At 55.6% G+C, this 18,942-nt stretch overlaps 1 protein-coding gene across 9 annotated transcripts in view; it reads left to right on the top strand.

Moving 5' to 3' along the window:
• Positions 1-18,942, top strand: part of TNS1 (tensin 1) — a 200,456-nt gene that overhangs the window by 75,700 nt on the left and 105,814 nt on the right. For all 9 annotated transcript variants that reach the window (XM_047721014.1, XM_047721015.1, XM_047721013.1 and 6 more), the window contains one exon: positions 13,789-13,830. In XM_047721014.1, coding sequence (XP_047576970.1) covers positions 13,789-13,830 — 42 coding nt within the window. The remainder of the gene's footprint in view (positions 1-13,788; positions 13,831-18,942) is intronic.

Below are 18,942 nucleotides of genomic sequence, written 5' to 3'. Positions count from 1 at the left end.
GCAGCTCCATTTCCTGGAACAGAGCAGAGGGTAACAGCTGTCCGGGGTGAGTGGGCCAGAGTCTGCGGGGTTCGGTCCCAGTGACTCAGGTGGGGCTGCGCTGGCAGGATCGAGGCTAGCGGAGTGAGGGTGGGAATCAGCCTGATCTGCTGGCTCCTCTTGGCCACTCTCAGGGAGCAGAGTGGGAGTGAGTGATGTGCTGGGGGGCAGGGTGCCGAGAAGAGTGAGTAACCAGCACTTGTGAGTAATGGCCCAGTGTCTGCGCTGGGCAGGGGCTCCGAGGCTGCCCAGCTGTCTGGGGCTCCGGAAATGCTCCCTGGAGGCCCAGCCACTGAGTCACGACAGCCTGAGTGTCTTAGGAGCTGGGGGTCCAGGCTGGCATGCCCACCCACCTGCCCCCTTCGCCTCTCTGTGCCCCTCTGCCTTAGCCCTTCCTCCCTGCCATCCCGCCACGCCCTCTAGGCTGCACAGCTGCCCCATCTTGTTGGCGAAGCACTCGGGTGACTTGGTTTGCCTGCAGGGGTATAGATTTTGCGATCTGGCTGTCCTGGGTTTGAGTCCTGTCTCTATTGCTCATTGCTGTGTGACCTTGGGCAACTTAACTTCCTCTCCCCGAGCTTCTTGACCCACATGGAGAAGGGAGATTTGGCTGTTGTACGTACCGTTGAAAGGACTCGGTCTGTTATACCCAGTACATTCAAGGGATTCTGCGAATTCGGTGGTACATCAAGCCCTAAACTCTGTTTTGCTACTCCTCCCCACCTCCACCCCTAAAACTTCTGCTCCCAAGCCTGTATTCCACGTTTTCCAGGATAGTTGTTCTCCTATCAGCTCTGCCTCACGGCTGGTACACTAGCCCTCCTCTTTCTGACACCTCTTCCCCAGCTTCCATCAGTGTGCCTTGGCCCTCACCTGCTTTTCCAGAAGGATGGGCAGGATGCGAGGAGGGGGCAGAGAGCAAGGGGAATTTGCTGCTGGCCCTGCTAGGTGGATAGGCTGGCTCCTGGGTACACCTTGAGATCTGGGTGAGCATTCACACTTGACCCCCCGCCCCCCGCCTCTGCTGGTTCCCGCTCTCCCCTCCTCCAGTCTGCACCCATGGATCATTCCCTGCTGTAGCTTCCTGAGATCAGCTGTGCTCCGGGACCGTGTCCCCCGCGTCCCCCCTCCCCTGGGTGTGCTGGCAAGGCTTCTGGGCAGCAGTCAGTGCGGGCTCTGCTCAGGGTGGGGCTGGCAGCCCTGGGGAGTGACTTTGCATCTGGAGCTGGCAGGGGTTCTGTGGGCTGTGTCTGCGCTGTGTGTGTGTCTTGGGGTGTGTGAACTGTGTGTCTGCACCTCAGCAGTGTCTCTGGGTCCCTGGGTCTGTGGCCCATGTGAGCCCTTTCCCCCATCTGTTTAAAATCTGCCTATGCTTTCTGAGCCAGCTAGAGCTGGGTCTTCCGCTGCCCCTCCCCTCAGCAACCCCTTCCCTGCAGACCTGGTTTCAGAGGCGCGCATCTCCGAGGTTTCCCCGGAGAACAAGGAAACATTGCGGGGAGGTGGATATGCGTCAGATGGAGCCAAACAATGCCCGTGACAGCCAGGCCTCCGCTGGCCTTCAGTGCTGGCTTCGCTTCAAGTCTCTGCTGCCGGCTAATTGGGAGAGAGAGGGGGGCTTCCTGTGCCTCACCACAGATGGATTTAAAAGAGCAATATGGGACTGGGCCGCCCTGTCCTTGGGACTCCGGCTTCCGGGGCTCCTGGTGCGGCCCATCAGAGCAGATGGGGTTCCAGAACACCAGCCCCTGCTCTGGGCTAATTGTGCAGAACCGACCTGCTAACTCCTCCTGGCGCTGCCGTCTGGGACCCAGGACTTTCCTGTGTGAGTGCCTTTTCAGATCACTGAAGCCGAGGCCAGAGTCAAGGGCTCAGGGAAAAGAGGAGGATTTTTTTTTTTTTTTTTTTTTTTAATGGGAATCTTTTCCATTATATTATAGGGTCCCAAATTCTGAGGTCTCAGTGGATGGGACCGTGTCAATCAACTACCTCTTCTCACCTGTCATAGTTCCTCAGTTCCTCTTCCGTCAAGTGGGCTTAAGAACAGAGCCTACCTCCCAGGGCTGAAGTGATGACTTTTTTCTTTTAACATTTTCTTTTTTAAGGATTTTTATTTGAGAGAGAAAGAGCGAACACGAGCAGGGGGAAAAGCAGAGGGAGAGAGTCTCCAGCAGACTTTGAGTGCAGAGCCCAACACAGGGCTCCATCCCAGGACCCCGAGATCATGGCCTAAGCCCAAACCAAGAGTCGGATGCCCAAATGACTGAGCCACCCAGGTGCCCCAGATACGATGATTTGATGAGCTGATATACATGCAGCCTTTAGAACGGGCCCCCGTGCATGGCCCGCGCTGGGCAGCTTATGACCCTGGACATGAAGACATGGGGGGTGCCATGTTGGCGGCCACCAAATGGAGGGGACTCCCGTGTACTAAGCATGGGCTGGGTTCTGGGAGTTTTTAATTGTGTCAATTCAGTCAACTTTATTTAGTTGCACCCTACAACATAGGTCTCCTTCTCTCCATTTTCCAGACAAGGAGACTGCCTCGGGGAGTAGCGGAAAGTGGCGTTCTGTGGCAACGTGAACTTGGAAGCCACACCTGGCTCCCAGCCCATTGCTGCTTCAGTCCCAGCTCTTGCCCTTTGGTTGGAAATTCACAGCCTCTCGAGGTGTTGAGGAATTTGGACGGAGGGATCCACAGAGAGAAGGAATTAGGTGTGATTTTTTTCAGAACAGAACTGCTCCTAGCTCCTGGTTTTGGCTTAGAGTCAAAGCTGTCTGCTGTCAGGCGATGGGACAGAATGACCTGCAGGGGTCCAGGGGTCCACAGATGGCCTTTGAGAATATACAGAATTTTCTCCTGGTAGCATGGGCTTGGATTTCCCTTTCACTTTGTTCTTTCTTTGGGCGTCCTTCAATTTTTAAAAAAGGAAGTAGGTAGATGCTGGGAGAGACTTCCTGATTGTCAGCAGCATAGGGCAGTTTGGGGAGCCTGAAGGACGCTTTTTTTTTTTTTTTACATTTTAGTATTGCTGAAATTAGCATGCATCTTGCAATTGAAATGCTCGTTTTGGTATCATTTTTCCCACTCAAAAGCTGTTACCCAGTGGGTGGTGCCCTCAGCAACCTGTAGCACCTTTAAGATTAGGAAACAGGGTGGAAAGCCCTGCTGTTTGCAGAGGTGGAAGGGAGAGAGGCCGGGAGGCCCTGGACCTGGCCCGCGAGCCGACTGTGGTCTGGTTTAAGAAGGCAGAGGGACCCTCTTGTGTTGGTGTGGGTTTGAGGGTGGCCCCCAGCCTCAGAATTCTCCATTTGGTGGCCTGGCTGAGCCCCAGCGTCTCCCCACCCCAGCCATTCCCTCAGTCTCCTTTGCCACGTTGCAGGGCTGCTGGTGCGCCTTGCCGCAATTCTGAGACCTCTTGACTCCTTGGGCTTCCCCCTTGCTCTTAGCTCTTTTTCCCATGTGTCCTTCCTGCCTTACTCTTTTGGCACAGTTTAGGGTCAAAGACTTTGTCCCTTCAACTTCTCCTCTAGGGACAGAAACCCTCAGTGGGGAGAGAGGGGGGTTGGGTGGGCAGTCTCCCTCTGGGCGTAATTTCTGGAAAAACAGATGGATTTGAATCCCAGTGAGATAATAGCCCTCTTCATACCTTCATTATAGCAGTTACTGGGTTCTTTTATATAATTCCCTGTTTACATGTGGGCCCCAAGTTCCCCTCCCGGGCCAGGCCATTCTTATTCATCTCTGTCTCCCTTGCTGGGAAGCTGGCACGGAGGGAGGGGACTAATTTAGTGCTGTTGGGTGAATGCAGGGTCTTGCTTCCCATGCCTGTCCCCCACTGTCCCTCCAAGCCCCCCAGTTCCACTGAAACCTTGACCACAGACCATAGCCCTTTCCTTGACCAGATTCTTCGAGGAACTTCCTAGAAGCTGTGTTTTCTGTGCTGCAGGCCCTGTCACACCACCCCCTGCTTTGGAACAAATGGCCCCTCTCCAGGCGGGGAAGAAGGGCTGGGGTTTTCCCCGGGCTTTGGGTCTCAGGAGAAGGCAGTTCTGAAACCTCCATTTCCAACTGCATGTGGACACTTCCACTTGTATAGCACGGGCCCTGCTTGCCCCGAGGCCTCCGGGCTGGCCCCTTGGTGGTGTCCGGCTTCCCCAGCCTCTTAGATCCCCCACTAGCCTCTCTTTTCTGCACCCGGCCCTGGCTCTGCGCTGGTCTCACTTCGGCAGCCGCTGACTCTTTTGGGCTGGATGTTTGGCCTCCAACCCCATGCCTCGCCTGCGCCCTCTCTTACTGGCTCTGCAGGCGTTGGGCTAGTCCTGAGCCGCTGGCCATGGGTGTCAGTTCAGCCTTCCAGGCCTTGCACAAAACGCCCCCTTTGACCCTCTTCCTCCATTTTGCCCTGTGGGCCTTGGGCCTCGCTGGCAGGTCTCCTCTCTGTTCTCCTGTCCCAACCGCCTCAGAAGCCATGCCGTCTGGGAAAGCCTTGCTGGGCCTCTGAAAGGTCTGGGTGGCTTGGGGCTGAGCACGGCTGAGGCTTGCGACCTTGGGCCAAGTGTGTGACCTCTCTGAGCCTCATCTGGGAAATGGGCTCAGAGTGCAGTACACGGAATGGAATTGGACCTGAAAGGAGGTGTCTCTGGCTGGAGCAAGGGCTTTGAGGCAGAGAGGTGAGGAATGGGGCCTGAAACAGGGAGACCCGGCCAGGTCCCGCAGGGCCGCAAGGACCATATTAGGGCATTTGGACTCCATCCCATGGAGCTGGGAAGGACTTTCGGCAGGGGAATGACAGGACTAGATGTGCATTTTAGAAATAGTTCCCTGGCTGCTGAGTGGAGGATAGGTTAGAGGGGTAGGACCTGAGGCAGAGACCTGAGTTAGGAGGTTCTTGTAGGTTCTTATAGTCATGTCAGCGTGGCGAGGTGGGGCAGCCAGAGAGGTATTTGGGCAGAAGAATTGTCCTCCGACCTGGGAGGGAGGGGAAGGAGGAGTCAAGACAGGCGATCAGGTTTCTGGCTTCAGAACCTTGGGTGGCCAGCGGTGGGGGAGTGAGGCGGAGGCATTTGGTGGTTGGCGGGGCAGTAGGGCTGTGAGCCCAGGATGCTGACCAGTGTTAAGCCCAGGGCCCAGCTGTGCCTTCTTACCCCTGCTGGTGCTTTCCTGCGGCCCCACGTGACCCACCTTACCTGTGGGCCATTGCCCAGCCCCTATGGGACCCCTGGCTTCCTCTCTTGTGCTCCCAGGGCCTGGCAAACAGTAGAGGTTTGCCTGACCTCAATTTCTCTGTTTCTCCTGATTGTGGGGGGTTTCATCAGAAGAAGGCTGGCCTGGTTGCAAGCTCAGGCCTCCTGGAGTCACTACAGTCAGGCCTCCCACAGTCACTCCTGTGAGTGTGGGAAAGTGTGGTCCCTGAGCTGGTGTCCCGGCTTGGGTTTAAGGGGAGGCACAGCTTCCCCTTAACAGAGAAAATGCCCTGCCACCAGCTGGGCCTCCAGCCTGGGTCAACTCTTGCCATCCTTTGAGAGGGCTCTGCGGGGGACCAGAGCCTGTGTCCCACTAGGTCCACCACATCCCCCTTTCCTGGGGGTGCTCCTCTTGGCCAGGCACAGGAGGGGCACCCCCTGGGTCCCCGCCTTGTGGAGAGTTGGGCCGTGCAGGTTTGGCTGCTGCGTGCGAGTGTGGCTGGAGTTTGGCTGCAGAGAAACGTCTCTCTCTGGAGGTCCCTTTCTTGAACGTGTTACCAGACCTAGAGGCTGGCAGTGGGCTGGGTGGCCGGTGCGTGGGGCCTGAGGAGAAGGTCCTGAGACGAGAGGGAGGACCAGGGAGAAGGGGCTGCTGCCGGAGCATGGAGAACAGGTTGGCTGGGCCATCGGTTCAAGAGGCCTGTGGCCCAGGAGGGTTTATGCACACAGTGTGGGCAGGAGTCCCAGGGGCATTGCCCAGAGTTGCCTCTCTGGGACTCTCCTCTGTTTCTTGTTGGAGTTGGAGCCTGTGCTGGGTTTGGGGAAAGGCCTGGCCCCTGGCTCTGGAGGGGACTCTCAGCTGGAACATGCCCTGCCCCCCTCAGCTCGAGGTGTCCCTAGGAACAGGCCCCTTCTTGCCTCCAGGAACTGGATGCGCTTCCTTTCCTGATCGTGAGCAGAACTCTATATAAGGGAAGGAAAGAGCCGGGCAGGCTGGGAGCACGCTCTGGTGAGGACAGGCGGCCTCAAGGGGGGGGCACAGGCCTGAGAGGAAATGGAACCAGGGTGGTAGCCATCTTCTCCTTAGTAGCGTCTGGCCCAGGGCCTGGGCCTTGGAAAGGGAGGCCAGTGTCTTGAGGCCCTGAACCAGGTTGGGACTCTGCCTTTCTCAGCCCTGGCCTTGTCCTTGCTCCCCCAACCCCGGCTGAGGCATTCTGTAGCTGCCTGCCTGCTGTGAACACTCAGGGCACACTGGTATCCCACCAGGCTTCCAAGCCATCCTTCCGTCCACTTGGTGGGCCTGCCTGCCTGCCTGGCCCGGCTCACGGGGCCCAGCTATGGTCTTCCTGCTGGAGCCTGGCAGACTCGTCCCATGAAGACTGAGATGTTGGGCTGTTCACTGGCCATGGGGTCTTCTGGTTCTTTCCTCAGTGATGTGGCATGGAGTCTAGATCCTCTGGGGATTGTGGTCTCTATTTTTCTTGACCCTTGTGGTATCGCCTCAGTGATGAGGGCTCAGAGGTGGCAACATGCTGGTCACGGGTTTCCCAGGTGGGGCCCAGAGGGTAAGCAGAAGCCCCGTGGGGCGGGTCCACTTACTCCTCCTCGCAGGGCAGGGAGGGAAGAAGTCGGGGCAGTGCTGTCCTCCTGTGCTGTGGCTGGGGGAAGAGAGGGCAAGGCTGGAGGTCGGGGTCTGTCCAAATGTGTGTTTTGTTAGGGTGGAGATGATGACCTCTGGGTTTTAGGGTGCCCAGCAGCCCCTTATCTGTGGGCTTTGGGCTCCCCTTCTTTTCTCCCCCTCCCCATTATTAGTAGTATCATTATTACATATCTTCTGCCTGCCTTAAGCTTCACTCTTTACTTCTCTCTGCTCCCTATCCTCCTCAGGCACCTTCGGTGGCTCCCCAGTACCAGCGTCTGAAAGTCTTAACTTCTTGGCTGGGCTCTCCGAGTTGCCTGTGGTCCAGCCTGGAAAGAGAGTTTGCAGCCAGTCCTCCTTCCCTTTGTCTTCTTCAGTGTGTCCTTTAGTGTCCTTCCTCTTCCCCTTCCCCCATCCCATGTCCCACCAAAGGGGACTTGTAGTGGTTTTTTCCTCCCTGCCTTGTTCATGTGACCATTTCCACCCAAAATGCCCTTTCCTCATCTTTACCTTTTAAACCCCATCCACATGCCAGGTGAGCCCTGGGCTCCGGATCAGGCCTTACCACTCTCGGGGCTCTTGGAATGGTCCTAGGTGAGACGCCCAGTAGACAAAAGCAATATGTCCTGGAGGCCTGGCGCAAGTGTCCCCTCCTTTGTGGTCTCCACCCGGGACCCCTGAGTGCCCTCTGCTCTCACAGCCCTGGGCGCCCCCATCTGGCTGTGGAGAGAGCGTGGCGCATGGGGCCAGGTGGCATTGGAACCAGGCAGACCCTGGTGTGTGTCAATTAGTGGCCATGCTATCTTGGATCTCACAGGATTGCTGAGAAGACGGCTTGAGATCCTGTGAGATGAGGGCACTCGTCTCTCCTCCAGAAGGTCCCAGGCAGTAGAAGGGATAACACAGAGTGCCTGGTACAGAGTGAGCATCTTTTTCTGCCTTCTTCTGTGTCTGCCATTCCTCCTACTATGAGCTGTTTGACTTTGGGCCATTACTTGACTTCTCTGAACCCACGTACCACAAAGACCTGTCATGAAGACTAAATAAAATGTATGTAAAGCACCCAGGTCAGTGCTCTGCAAACCCTACTTTCCGTCCCTCCTGTGTACCTTTGTGTATCGGCTGAGATGGGGGCCTGGAGTTGTGGGAGCAAGGGTGTGGAGGCAGTGTCCGCGGGAACAGCCTGCATGTCCGTCGAGGACAGGTGTGTAAATACAGTGTGCGGGGCTTGCCCAGTGGACTAGTATGCAGCCCTGAAAAGGAGGGCACCTCTGATGCCTGCAGTGACCTGAATGAATCATGAGGACGGGACACCGGGTGTGACAATTGCTGGGGCTGCTTTAACAACACGTTGGGGACTAGGTGGCTTGCACAGCGAACTCCTCCTCAGCCAGTTCTGGAGGCGGGAGCTCTGAGGTCCAGGTGTGGGCACTTTTGATTCCCTCTGAGGCCTATCCTTGTGTCTATTCGTGGTCCTTGCCTTTTGCACGTTCCCCTGGTGACTCTCTGTGGGTCCTAATCTCTTCCAATAAGGACACGGGTCAGGTTGGATTAGGTCCCGCTGATGGCCTCATTGTAGCTTCATCACCTCTTTCACTCAACGCAGTCACATACCGAGGTCCTGGGAATTAGGACTGCAACGTGTGAATTTGGGGGGATGGAACTCAGCCCAGGACATGAAGTGAGATCAGCCAGATTCAAACTGCTGTGTGATTCCTCTTATGTGAGGCACCTAGAACACATAAATTCAGAGACACAGGAGCTAAGAGATCCCCAGGGGCTGGGAGGGAAGGGCGATGGGGCTCTTATTTAAAGGATGTGGGATTTCTTGGTGATGAGGTTCTGGAAGTGGGGAGGAGTGATGCTTGTACAGCAGCGTGAATATGCACTTACCTGCTGTTGAAACGTTCTCTTAGAAATAGGTAAAATGGTAAATTTTATGTTGTGTGAATTTTACTACAATGAGAATAGAGAGGACTAGCTAGAGATAGGAAAAAAAAAAAAGAACTTTTGCTCCGATCGTATGAAGCTAGAGTCAGAGGCTTGAGTGGTTCTCAGTTTTGTCTGGGGCAAGGCGATCCTGTCCGGCCCCAGGGCCAGGCGGACGTGGGGAGATTCTCAGGAGAGCTAGGCGAGTTTAGAAGCCTGGGGTTTTATGTAACCAGGGCCGAAAGCTTGAGTCCCCAGGGATGGAGTGTCACCTAGTTGGGGACCAGGTCCTGCCGGTTGCGCGCTGGTGAGGTGACAGGAGGGCTGTGCCAGGTGCATGCCTGGGTTTTCTCTTGCTCTGCCAAGAACAGTCCTGGAGCCCCCAGACCAAGATTTCACCTGCAGTGAGCCCTTTCCCAGCTGACTGACCTGGGACGAGTGGCACGATCTCGTCAAGCCTCTATTTTTCTCATCTGTAGAATGGGAACAATGTTGCTGACTCTGCAGTATTGGAAGGGCGCAGAGGGACAAGCATGTGGCAGGACTGGCCCCAGCACCTGGCACATAGGACATGCTCAGTGATGGTGGCGACTTTGGCCACTGGTGGCTGCAGGTGTCTTACTTCCTGGGGCCTGAGTGTCCTACATCCTTCTGCAAGTGCTTTGTGTGCAGCTACTATGTGTTGGGTCCAGTGCGATGAACGAGATGTATTCTCTGCCCTCAGGACACTTGTTCTCTCACAGGGGAACCAGGTTACAGACAAGGAAACTGACACCTGTTTAATTGCAAACTGCAATTAGGTCTGCGAAGATAGAGATAAGAGGGCTGGAGAAACAGTGTCTGTGCGTGGGTACGTGCATGCGTGTGACTTAAGGGAATCAGGGAGGACCTCTTGGCAGTGGCGGCATTGAACCCAAAGCCAGAAGTCTGGGAAGGACACTGCTAATGCAGACAGCTAGGCTGAGAGTGTTCCAGGTGGAGGCAACAGCATATGCAGAGGTCCTGAGGAGGCCCACAGCTAGGTGTGCTCGAAGGACTGAAAAGAGTCACTCCGATGTGTGGCTTTAGGTCCTCGGCAAGGGGGATGGACACGGAGTGCTGGTGGAGAGGAGGGCAGAGCCCAGATCACGCAGGGAGCCCTGGCCTGGAGGGCTGCTGTCTGGTGCATTTGACCTGGGGGGGAGTCTCCAAGGGTGTGTCCTGTTGTTGGAATTGCATCCAGGGACCTTTGGAATTCAGAAGGTATTAGTGGGTAGGGGACTGAAGAATGCCAGGCATTGGCCCTGGTCTGGGCCTGGCAAGTCACACCTGGCAGTGCCCCCAGCTCTCTACCTTGCAGGCTCCAAGCCAGACTGCGGCTCTGTGGTGGCCTTGGATGAATCGTTACCTTTTCTGTGCCTTACTTTCTTCATCTGTGAAATGGGGAGAAGGAGTCTCTACCCCAAACATTTTGAGAGCTTAGGCTAGGAGCGGACAGAAAGCCACGTTCCAGGGGCTGTTGCTGTTGTTGGACACAGCTGTCCGGACATTAGTGTGTATGGAAGCACCACGTGCCCCAGAGCACAGGAGCACATCTCTGCCTGGAGCCCCCCTGCTGGGTTCACAGCCTGTCTTCCCTATTCCCCTTCGGTTAGCTTCTTGACCTGCCCACGCCTCAGTCTTCTGGTCCATAAAATGGGATGTTGAAGGTTGTTGTAGGAGCAAAATGAGGGAGTTCATGCAGACGGGCCTATAGTAAGTGTGACGTGCGTATCTACGGCTGTTGCTAGTTTTATTGGTACGTTTTTCTGAGTGGACAGACTGAGCATCAGGCCTGCTCAGCCTCTAGTGTGTAGCCGGGTTTTTGGAGCTATACTGGGGGAGGAGGCTTACCTAAGGCTGACCTCCTGGGCCAAAGCCCTGGAATCCCTGCCAGTGGCTGGGAAGCGAGACTATGACATGGCTGGAACCCTGAGCCCCTGTGGATGTCCCAGAGTCTGCCCCCTCTGCAGAGAGAGGGTTCCTCGCTCAGGTCCCTACAGGGCAGAGGGTGTGGTTACAGCTGACACTAGGAGTGTGGGGCCAGAGGGCACAGGCCACAGAGTGGCAGGGGGCCCTGGCTCTCCCTGGCACATTCCAGGCTCCTGAGAGGGTGGCCAGGGGCCAGGGTGCCGGAGGGAAGGAGAGAGCCTTTTAAGGAAACATTTCTCTGCTTACAAAAAAAAAAAAAAAAAAAAAAAAAGAGAGAGAGAGAGAGACAAGAAACACTGAAACACACAACAAAGTTAGTGGGCTGGCTGGCCGGCTGGCCTGGAATGCACAGCTGTGGGTGGCGGGTGGAGGAGATGCTGGGGGGCAGCAGACCACGAGGGGCACCCGGACGTCAGGCCCTCCAGCTGGGGGTCCACCGCTCTGTTGCAGAGCTCAGTCCTTAGGGATGGTGCTGCCTCAGGGGAAACAGGAAAGGGACCTGGGGTCGAGACACCTGGACCTTCCTTTCCACCACTGCCTTAAGGTGGTTCTGGGAGAGAGGCCCTCCCCCTGTTTCAGAGGACACTGTCCATTCTGCCCCCACTTTAAATGGATCTGTAACCTCCCCCCGATTCCCTAAGTCCCCAGACCCAGAAGGAGACTAGAAACCCCTCATGTAACGGCGTGGGAGACAGTGGCTATGGACTGGACTTGCCCAGGTCTGGAGGCTGAGGCCGGAGCCCGCAGCGTCCCTCCTCCTGCAGGTTCCCAGCCCCGCCTGAGCCCCAGTGCCAGCGCCAGCTCCAGCTCCGAAGGAAGGAGCAGAGCAGAGCACTCTGCACTGGCTCCCACCCAGGGCCAGAGGGACCCCTACATGATAGAGTGGTGGGAGAGGGGACATTGGGAACCTGGCCCCATGAGGTTGAAACCTATAACCTGTGAATGGGGTTAGGGGCAATAGGGCACTGGAAGAGGCCACTGTTGGATGCAGAACTCCTGCCCCACAGGTGCCTGGGGGGGCAGTTGTGTCCCCCATGGCTGAGACCTTGTCTGGCCTGCCAGCCATAGCCACCTCTGGGACTTTTCCTTCCTTCCCAGTCTGTTCTCCTGGGATCCTCCACCCCGCCCTGGACTCTGTCTCCCCCAGAAACTTCTAAAACACTCACTGATGGCTCCATGCTTGTGTGTATCAAGAACCCTGAACTTGGGAGAGCACTTGGCCCCCCGTTTCCTCTTTCTCTTGAACACAGGGGAAGAGTTTCCCTTCATATTTCATTTTGGGACTCAGAATAAATCTTCATCGCTTATCAGCTCTGTGACCTTGGGTGAATTGTGTAACCTCTCTGTGACCCCCTGCACCTTAGCCAAAGATGGACTAGTACCTACCTTATTGGATGTTTGAAAAGATCAAATGAGTTAATATGGGTCAAGCATTGGTAATAATGCCTGTCGCTCCTACAGTCCGTATCTAATGAGCGTTAGCTATCGTTCCTTTCCTTTCGCCCCACATGTGAGTCTCTCAGTCTCGGGGTAATGGTGAGCACAGGGCGATAGACACGGAGACTCAGCTCAGGCTTCTTTGTTGGAGAATGAGTTGGGCAGGAAGCCTGTAGCTGGACTGGGTCGAGAACCCAGGGATGCTGAACTCCCAGCTTCTCCTCCTCTTCCGGAGCTCAGGGCACACCGTCACGTGAGCCTTGCCCCTTCTAGGCTGGTGTGTCAAGCCTGGGGACCCCTCGGGCTAGATGGAGGACGGGGGTCAGGCGGAGGGGGGCCCGGCTGAGGGTGGCTTCTTGTGGGGAGCCAGCTCTAGCCGAGCCTGAAGGCTGTCACCATCGCCGCTCCGCTGGGCTGGTGGCCGGAGCTGGGGTTGCCCACTGTTTGAAGAGGCAGCAGCCCCGTCTTTGGCGATCAGGGGCTTGTGCCCAGACCCACTTATGCCTGAGGGAGAGCCTCCCCCCAGTCCCCTCTGTGGGCCCCTTGGGTTGGGAATTGGAGCCAAGATTAAGGTATGAGCTCCAAGAAAAACGTGTCCCAGCTAGAAAAAAGAACACACTGAGTCTCTGATAAAGGGCCCTGCTAATTGTCAGGGTAGTGGTTTGGCTGCCTGGCCTGGATGGGGAGTGTTATCTCAGGGGAGGGGGCAATGCAGCCCTCCCTCTCCCCTCCCTCTGTCTGGAGGCCCACGTGCCGGTCCCCACCCTCCATCCGAGAGGAAGATGAGGGTGGTGTTAAGAATAAAATCTCGCTCATAAAGGGTGCTCTCACCCCTCAAGGCTTTCTTTGGAAGAACTGGCAGGGCCTTTCACCAACCTGCTTCCCTCAAGCTGTGGGGACCCCAGACTCTGTCTGCAGCTTTGGGTGAGATGCCTTGGCATTGGGGAGAACCTCCTTTCTTAGAGCTCTTAAACATGTTTTTAAAAAATGTAAAACAAACCTTAGCATATTGTAGAACATTTAGAACATAGAGCAAAGAAAAAAAAAAACCTTCTTCTTATGACCTGAACCCACTGCTACTAAAAATCCTGGTGCACTGACCTCCAGTGTTCTGCCTATTTTTCTACAGAATTTAAAAATTGTGTGATATACGGGACATCTGGATGGCTCTGTCATTTTAAGCTTCCGACTCTTGGTTTCAGCACAGGTCATGATCTCAGGGTCATGAGATCGAGTCCCGCATCGGGCTCTGCACTTAGCGTGGAGTCTGCTTGAGAATCTCTCCCTCTCCTGCCCTTCCCCACCATGAGTGTGCACACGCACGCTCGCTCTCGCTGAAATAAATAAATAAAATCTTGAAAAAAAAATCATGATGTACATTTCATTTTTGCCTTCTTCCACTCCCTCTCTCCCCAGTGTGATTGCCTGAGGGATCTACCACATGGCTGCAGCATCTCCTAGTGACCTCTCAAGCTGGAGATGGTCAGTGTGTTGAGCTGAGGGAAGAGGTGTCTGGCATGGAGGTGGGGCCGTGGAATGGCCTCAGGAGGCCCTGGTTTTCTGTGTGGATGAAAGATGCTAACCTTGCCCTTTCTGTGTTCCTCCCACAGGTGGCTGCCCCCTGCATCCCTCCATCCAGCCATGAACTGGTGGTGAGTGACAGTCCCTTCCCTACCCTGCTGGGCTCTCTCCCCTCTTTCTTCAGCTCCTCTGTTACAGCTGAAGGGTAACAGCTACAGGGTTCTGGGCCATTAGGTAAGGAGGAGGAGGGGGACACTTCCCGAGACCGAAGCTGGACTGGGAGGAAATGAGTCATGAGGTCCCTTCTGACGAGATGCAGGCCCTCCTAGTTCAATTTGAGACCAAAGTCCTTGGAAAAACCCATAAAAGGGCATCTCGCATGCCTCTGGGCCCAGCCAGGTGCCTGTTGTTCTGGAGCTTCTGGGACCAGGGGACGGCACCTTCTTCTACCTGCTGGGTCTGGTACCCTTCAGCTGGAGGGAGGGGAGTGGATGGCCTGACCCACAGAGTTCCCCCGCCTGGGCAGTGGCTCGCATTCAGGTGGCCCGATCCACCTCCAAGCTCCTTGGCTGACTCTGCTTTTCTGTTCTGTCTCCGTGTCTCCCAGCCCAGCCTCCCCTGTCAGTCTTCCAGAAGAGTGTGGACAGGGGCAGGTCTCCTATGAGTTATGGGCTGTGGGGAGAGGGGCCTGTTCCAGACAGATCCCAGCTGGGCTGATCTGGAACACTGGGAGCTTCTCCTCCCAGCGCTTTCAGGCGCCCCTTCTCCCCAGCCCGGTGCTGGAGGCGGGCAGGGCCCTGAAGGCTGGAGGGGAGGGCTCTGCATGACTCCAGGTGCATGTATGTGTGTTTGTGTGTGTTGGGGGGGCACACAGGACAGAGGGACCCTATGGACACAATCCTGTTTATTGATACAGAGGAGCCTCTGGTGACACCAGTGTGGGTGGGAGTTGGGGAGGGGGCCAGGGTGTCCTGGCACGTTCAGGGGTCTGTGTATCCACTCAACCTGGATACTGTCAGGCCACCTGGTCTCTCCTTTCCCTCGGACACCCACTTACTCAGTGACAGTGGTCAAGCCCATCTTCTTTCTGGACCCCAGCTTCTCTTCCTGTCAAGGGGAGTGCTTGCTCCCAATGCTCCCAACGCCTTCTCGGTGCTGGAAGTGTCCCCTCCATGGAGGGTCATGGATGGGATGAAATAAGGTTTGTAGGGGGACTCTACGCTCGGGGCTCAGACGCTCAGACACTTCGGGCTCACGGCCGCGTCCATGTCCTCTGCAGCCCTGGCCGCCTCGGGCCCATGGCTGGGTGCCTGTCCTCTGCAGCTGGCTGGGCTGCGCCAGGCTATTTCCCTTCCTCGTGGAGGCCCCACCTCCCTGGTCTCATGGGGCTCAGACCCTTCCGGGCCTCAGCTCTGCCCAGCAATGCCTCTCCAGATGTGGAGTGTTCTTCGCACAGAGCCTGGTTACAGGGCATCTGGCAACAGTAGGGGTAGGGGGGGTAGGGGGAGGCCGGTGCAAGGCCTGGTTTGCAACCACCAGCAAGAAGTTGCTCTGGGGTTGCAGAGGGTCACTGCAGCGGGTGGATGGGAACGGGGTGGAGGAAGCAGGGAGCATAAGTCTCATCATTTCAACTCAACTGCCACCTCGCCCCTGAGAACAGAATGTCCTTGGCTGGTCCAAGGGTAGCTGGGGGGTCTGGGGCTTAGGGATCTGTAGGCAGAAGCCAGATTCCTGGCCACTCAGAGTCTGGGGAGCTTGTTTATGTGAGGAAGGGTCAGGGGTTGGAACAAAAGGGAAGAGGTTGGCATTCGGGCCAGAAGGATTGCAGTTAGATACCAGAAGGATCTTCCTGTCCCTGTGTCCTGTCCCACCTGTGAGGAGGGGGGCTCTGACCTTCCAGGAGGCTGGGTCGGCCACGTGGTGATGGAGTGGTTGACGTACCAGATTGTGCTCCCTGAGGCTCCCCATCTAATCCAACCCCTCCCCCCACCGGCCCCGGCATGGTCAAGAGTGAGGGGGTTAGACTCCTTCCCTTTGGATCCTGGCTTCTCAGTCTCTGCTCTGTGACCTTGGACACAATACTTAACCTCTCTGGACCTCAGTTTCCCCTCTACAGATTGGGAGTTGATAATAGCCGCTGCCCTGTAAGGTTTTTAGGGAGAATAAAAGGAGTAAATGAGTGAATTTTTTTAGGATTTTATTTATTTGAGAGAGAGGGTGTGCACATGAAAGCACACAACAAGTAGGGAGGCAGCTCTGGAGAGGGAGAAAAAGGGCCCCCACCGGGCAGGGAGCCTAACGTGGGGCTCAATCCCAGGACTCCGGGATCATGACCTGAGCCGAAGGCAGACGCTTACCCTACTGAGCTGCCCAGGAGCCCCGTGAGTGTATTTGATTAATCTGTATTCAGGGCCCTCCAGGGGCTGCCCACCTGATTTGGGGTAAAAGTCCAGTGTCTTGCATTGGCATGTACAACCCTGCAGGACAGCTTTCCTCTCTGACATCTCCTTCCAGAAACTCTCTCCTTCATTCACTCTGCGTTAGATACCTGGATTTCTTGCTCCTGAACACAGCAGGCACGATCCTGCTCCTGGACTGTTGTCCCTCCTGTGCCTTCTGGCCAGGAGACTCTACCCCTGGGTCCCCCTTGAGACTCTTTCCCTCCCTTAGGTGTTCACGCACGTGGGAGATTTCCCTTCCCCAAGCAACTCCGTCTCCCGTCTCTGCTTTCCTCGTCCCTCCACAGTCTCACCACTGGGCACATGGTGCGTCTCTTCCAGGGCTCCCCTCCTCCCAGCACAGCAGCCTGTGTGGACAAGGGATTTGTATCTATCGTGTTCACTGCTGTATCCCCACCACCCGCAACTCAGTAGGTGTTCACCGACTCAGCGCACATTCACCGAGTGGCTGGAGGAAAGGCTTCAGCCGGACTCCCTGTGTAGGTTAGGGGTTCAGCAAGTAGGGCTGCTGTTCCCTGGCTTGCCTGTGGGCAGGGGTCTCTCTGTTCCTGGGGGAGGGTGCTGGCCTCCAGAAGGACGCTCTGCTGTCGTCCCAGGGAGTGGGAAAGTGGCCCAGGGGCAACCAGGAGAAAGTTTGGCTTCTCCCAGAGAGCACTCAGCACCTGTTTCCTCAAGGCAGGCTAGGCAAGTGCTTTGAGCAGGTTCACAAGAGGGAGGAAAGGGCGGGTTGTATTTTTCCTTCCTTTTCCATTTGCTGCCTCCCCTTCAGCCCTGGCATAGCTGGTCTCTGGTCTCCCTGCCCCCTTCCCTCGTGCCTCGCAGCATGTGTGTCTGCTGTGGTTTCTCCAGGTCTCAGAGAGGGCACAGCTTTCCCTCTGGCCATCTCACCTGTCTCGCTTCGATCTTACCCCCCTGGGATCGGGAGCCCGTGTCCTGGGCACAGGATTTCTGCCCACTGTGGGCCTGCTGGATACATTCTCCAGCCTGTGCCAGGCCAGCCAGGGCAAAGTGGCTTAATCTTCAACCCGTGTTTTCATCTTACTCAACAGATGTTGCCCAAGGCCTTGGGTAGAGGGTCCTAGGGTCACCTCCCTCCTGTGGGGTCCCCTAGTGGGGGCAGGATGGAGAGGGGAGAGGGCTTGTTTGCCACAGACACTCCTGATCCTTGGAAATTGCTGAAGCAGCTTTTCTCCACTTCTGAAAAATAAAGAGTCAAAAGGAATTTCCCGAGGGTGATAGCCAAGTGGAGTGGCCGCCAAGGTCGGCCGGATGGTGGGCCCTCCTGCACACAGAACCTGGCACCCAGGAGACGTGCGCTGGGGACAGACAGGAGTGCAATGCCTCTCCTCACACAGAGCAGCCCCTTAGCAGGTGCTCAGAATGAACTGAAGGTTGGGTGGGGAGTCTGTTGGGACAGGAGGGAAGAGATGAATGGGACAGTGGGAATGCCAGACCGGATTCCCCCGTAATGGCCATCAGAGCAATGGTGAGATGGTCACCCTGTATGGAACTTTCTGCCGGACATTTTTCTGAAAGCTTTGCAAAAATAAACTCATTTATTCTTCATGACAACATAGCAAGAGAGATGCTGTGGGATTATCCCAGTGTTACAGATGAGGAACTGAGGGGGCCACAGAGCTATTCGAAGGGGGTGTGGGATTTTGACTCAGTAGTCCAGCACTGCCGTCCACCCGCTTGACCATCAATCATGGCAGACATCATTCACTTGCACGACACCTGTGGTTCTCAAAGCCCTTCCCAGGACATCAGGCCATGAGGACCCCACAGTGGATTCTGTGGAAGTCAGGGTGTGTTGTCAGAGCCACCTGGGTAGGCCGAGGAGCAATGTGGGGCTCAGAAAGGCAAGGTGACCTGTTCATGGTCCCACGGGAGTTGGGAGGGGTGGGTAGTGGGGTACTGGGTCAGGAAGAGGCTTTTAGATTCCTGGTTCTGCTTTTTCCCCAGAACCTCCTAGATGCTTGCTGCTGATGTAAATACTGATGACAGCCAGGTGGACTTTTCTGGGATTTCTTTTCCTTTCCTTTCCTTTTTCCTTCCCTCTCTCCCTCCATTTATTTAAAGTAGAGTTGACACACAATGTCATATCAGTTTCACGGATTGGGATTTTGTAACAGCGCCAACCACAAGTGCACCTAGCTAGCTCAGGGCCTGGGATTTAGAGGAACATCTGTCTCTTCATCTTTCTGTCCGTCTGTCTTGCCTACAAACATTTCCTGAGCAGCTGCCTTGTGCCCACTGCTGTTTCAATGCTGGGGCTGCAAAGTTCCTTTCTGCCACAGTGCGGCTTCTAGAAGGTGGGTGGTGTTGGGGTTGGCATAGAGCCATAGGAATGAGAGGACTTTACACACCATTTGCTTTAGTCCTGCTCTGTTTCAGGTGAAAAGGAGGCGCTGAAAAATTCTTTTGACTTTAATTTTTTTTTTATTGTGGTAAATACTAGAACATAGGATTAATTACCTTAACTGTTTTCAAGTGTACAGTCACGGTATTAAGTTCGTTCCTGCCCTTGTGCAAATGTCACCCATCCATCTCCAGAACTCTTGTCATCCTGTTCAACAAAACATTTAGCAAGAACTCTGCCCTCCCCTTCCCCAGTCCCTGCTTACCACCTTTCTCTCCGTATCTCTCTGAATTTGGCCACTTAAGTACGTCAAGTGAGTGAACTCACATGTGTCCTTTTGTGACGGGCTTATTTCACTTAGCACTGATGTCCTCAAGCCTCCCTATGTTGTGATGTGATCAGAATGTCCTTCCTTTCCAAGG

Source organism: Lutra lutra, chromosome 3 (assembly GCF_902655055.1).
Source record: "Lutra lutra chromosome 3, mLutLut1.2, whole genome shotgun sequence".
NCBI classification, from domain to species: domain Eukaryota; kingdom Metazoa; phylum Chordata; class Mammalia; order Carnivora; family Mustelidae; genus Lutra; species Lutra lutra.
The sequence above is the reverse complement of the archived record's forward strand: the minus strand, read 5'-3'. Positions and strand labels throughout refer to the sequence as shown.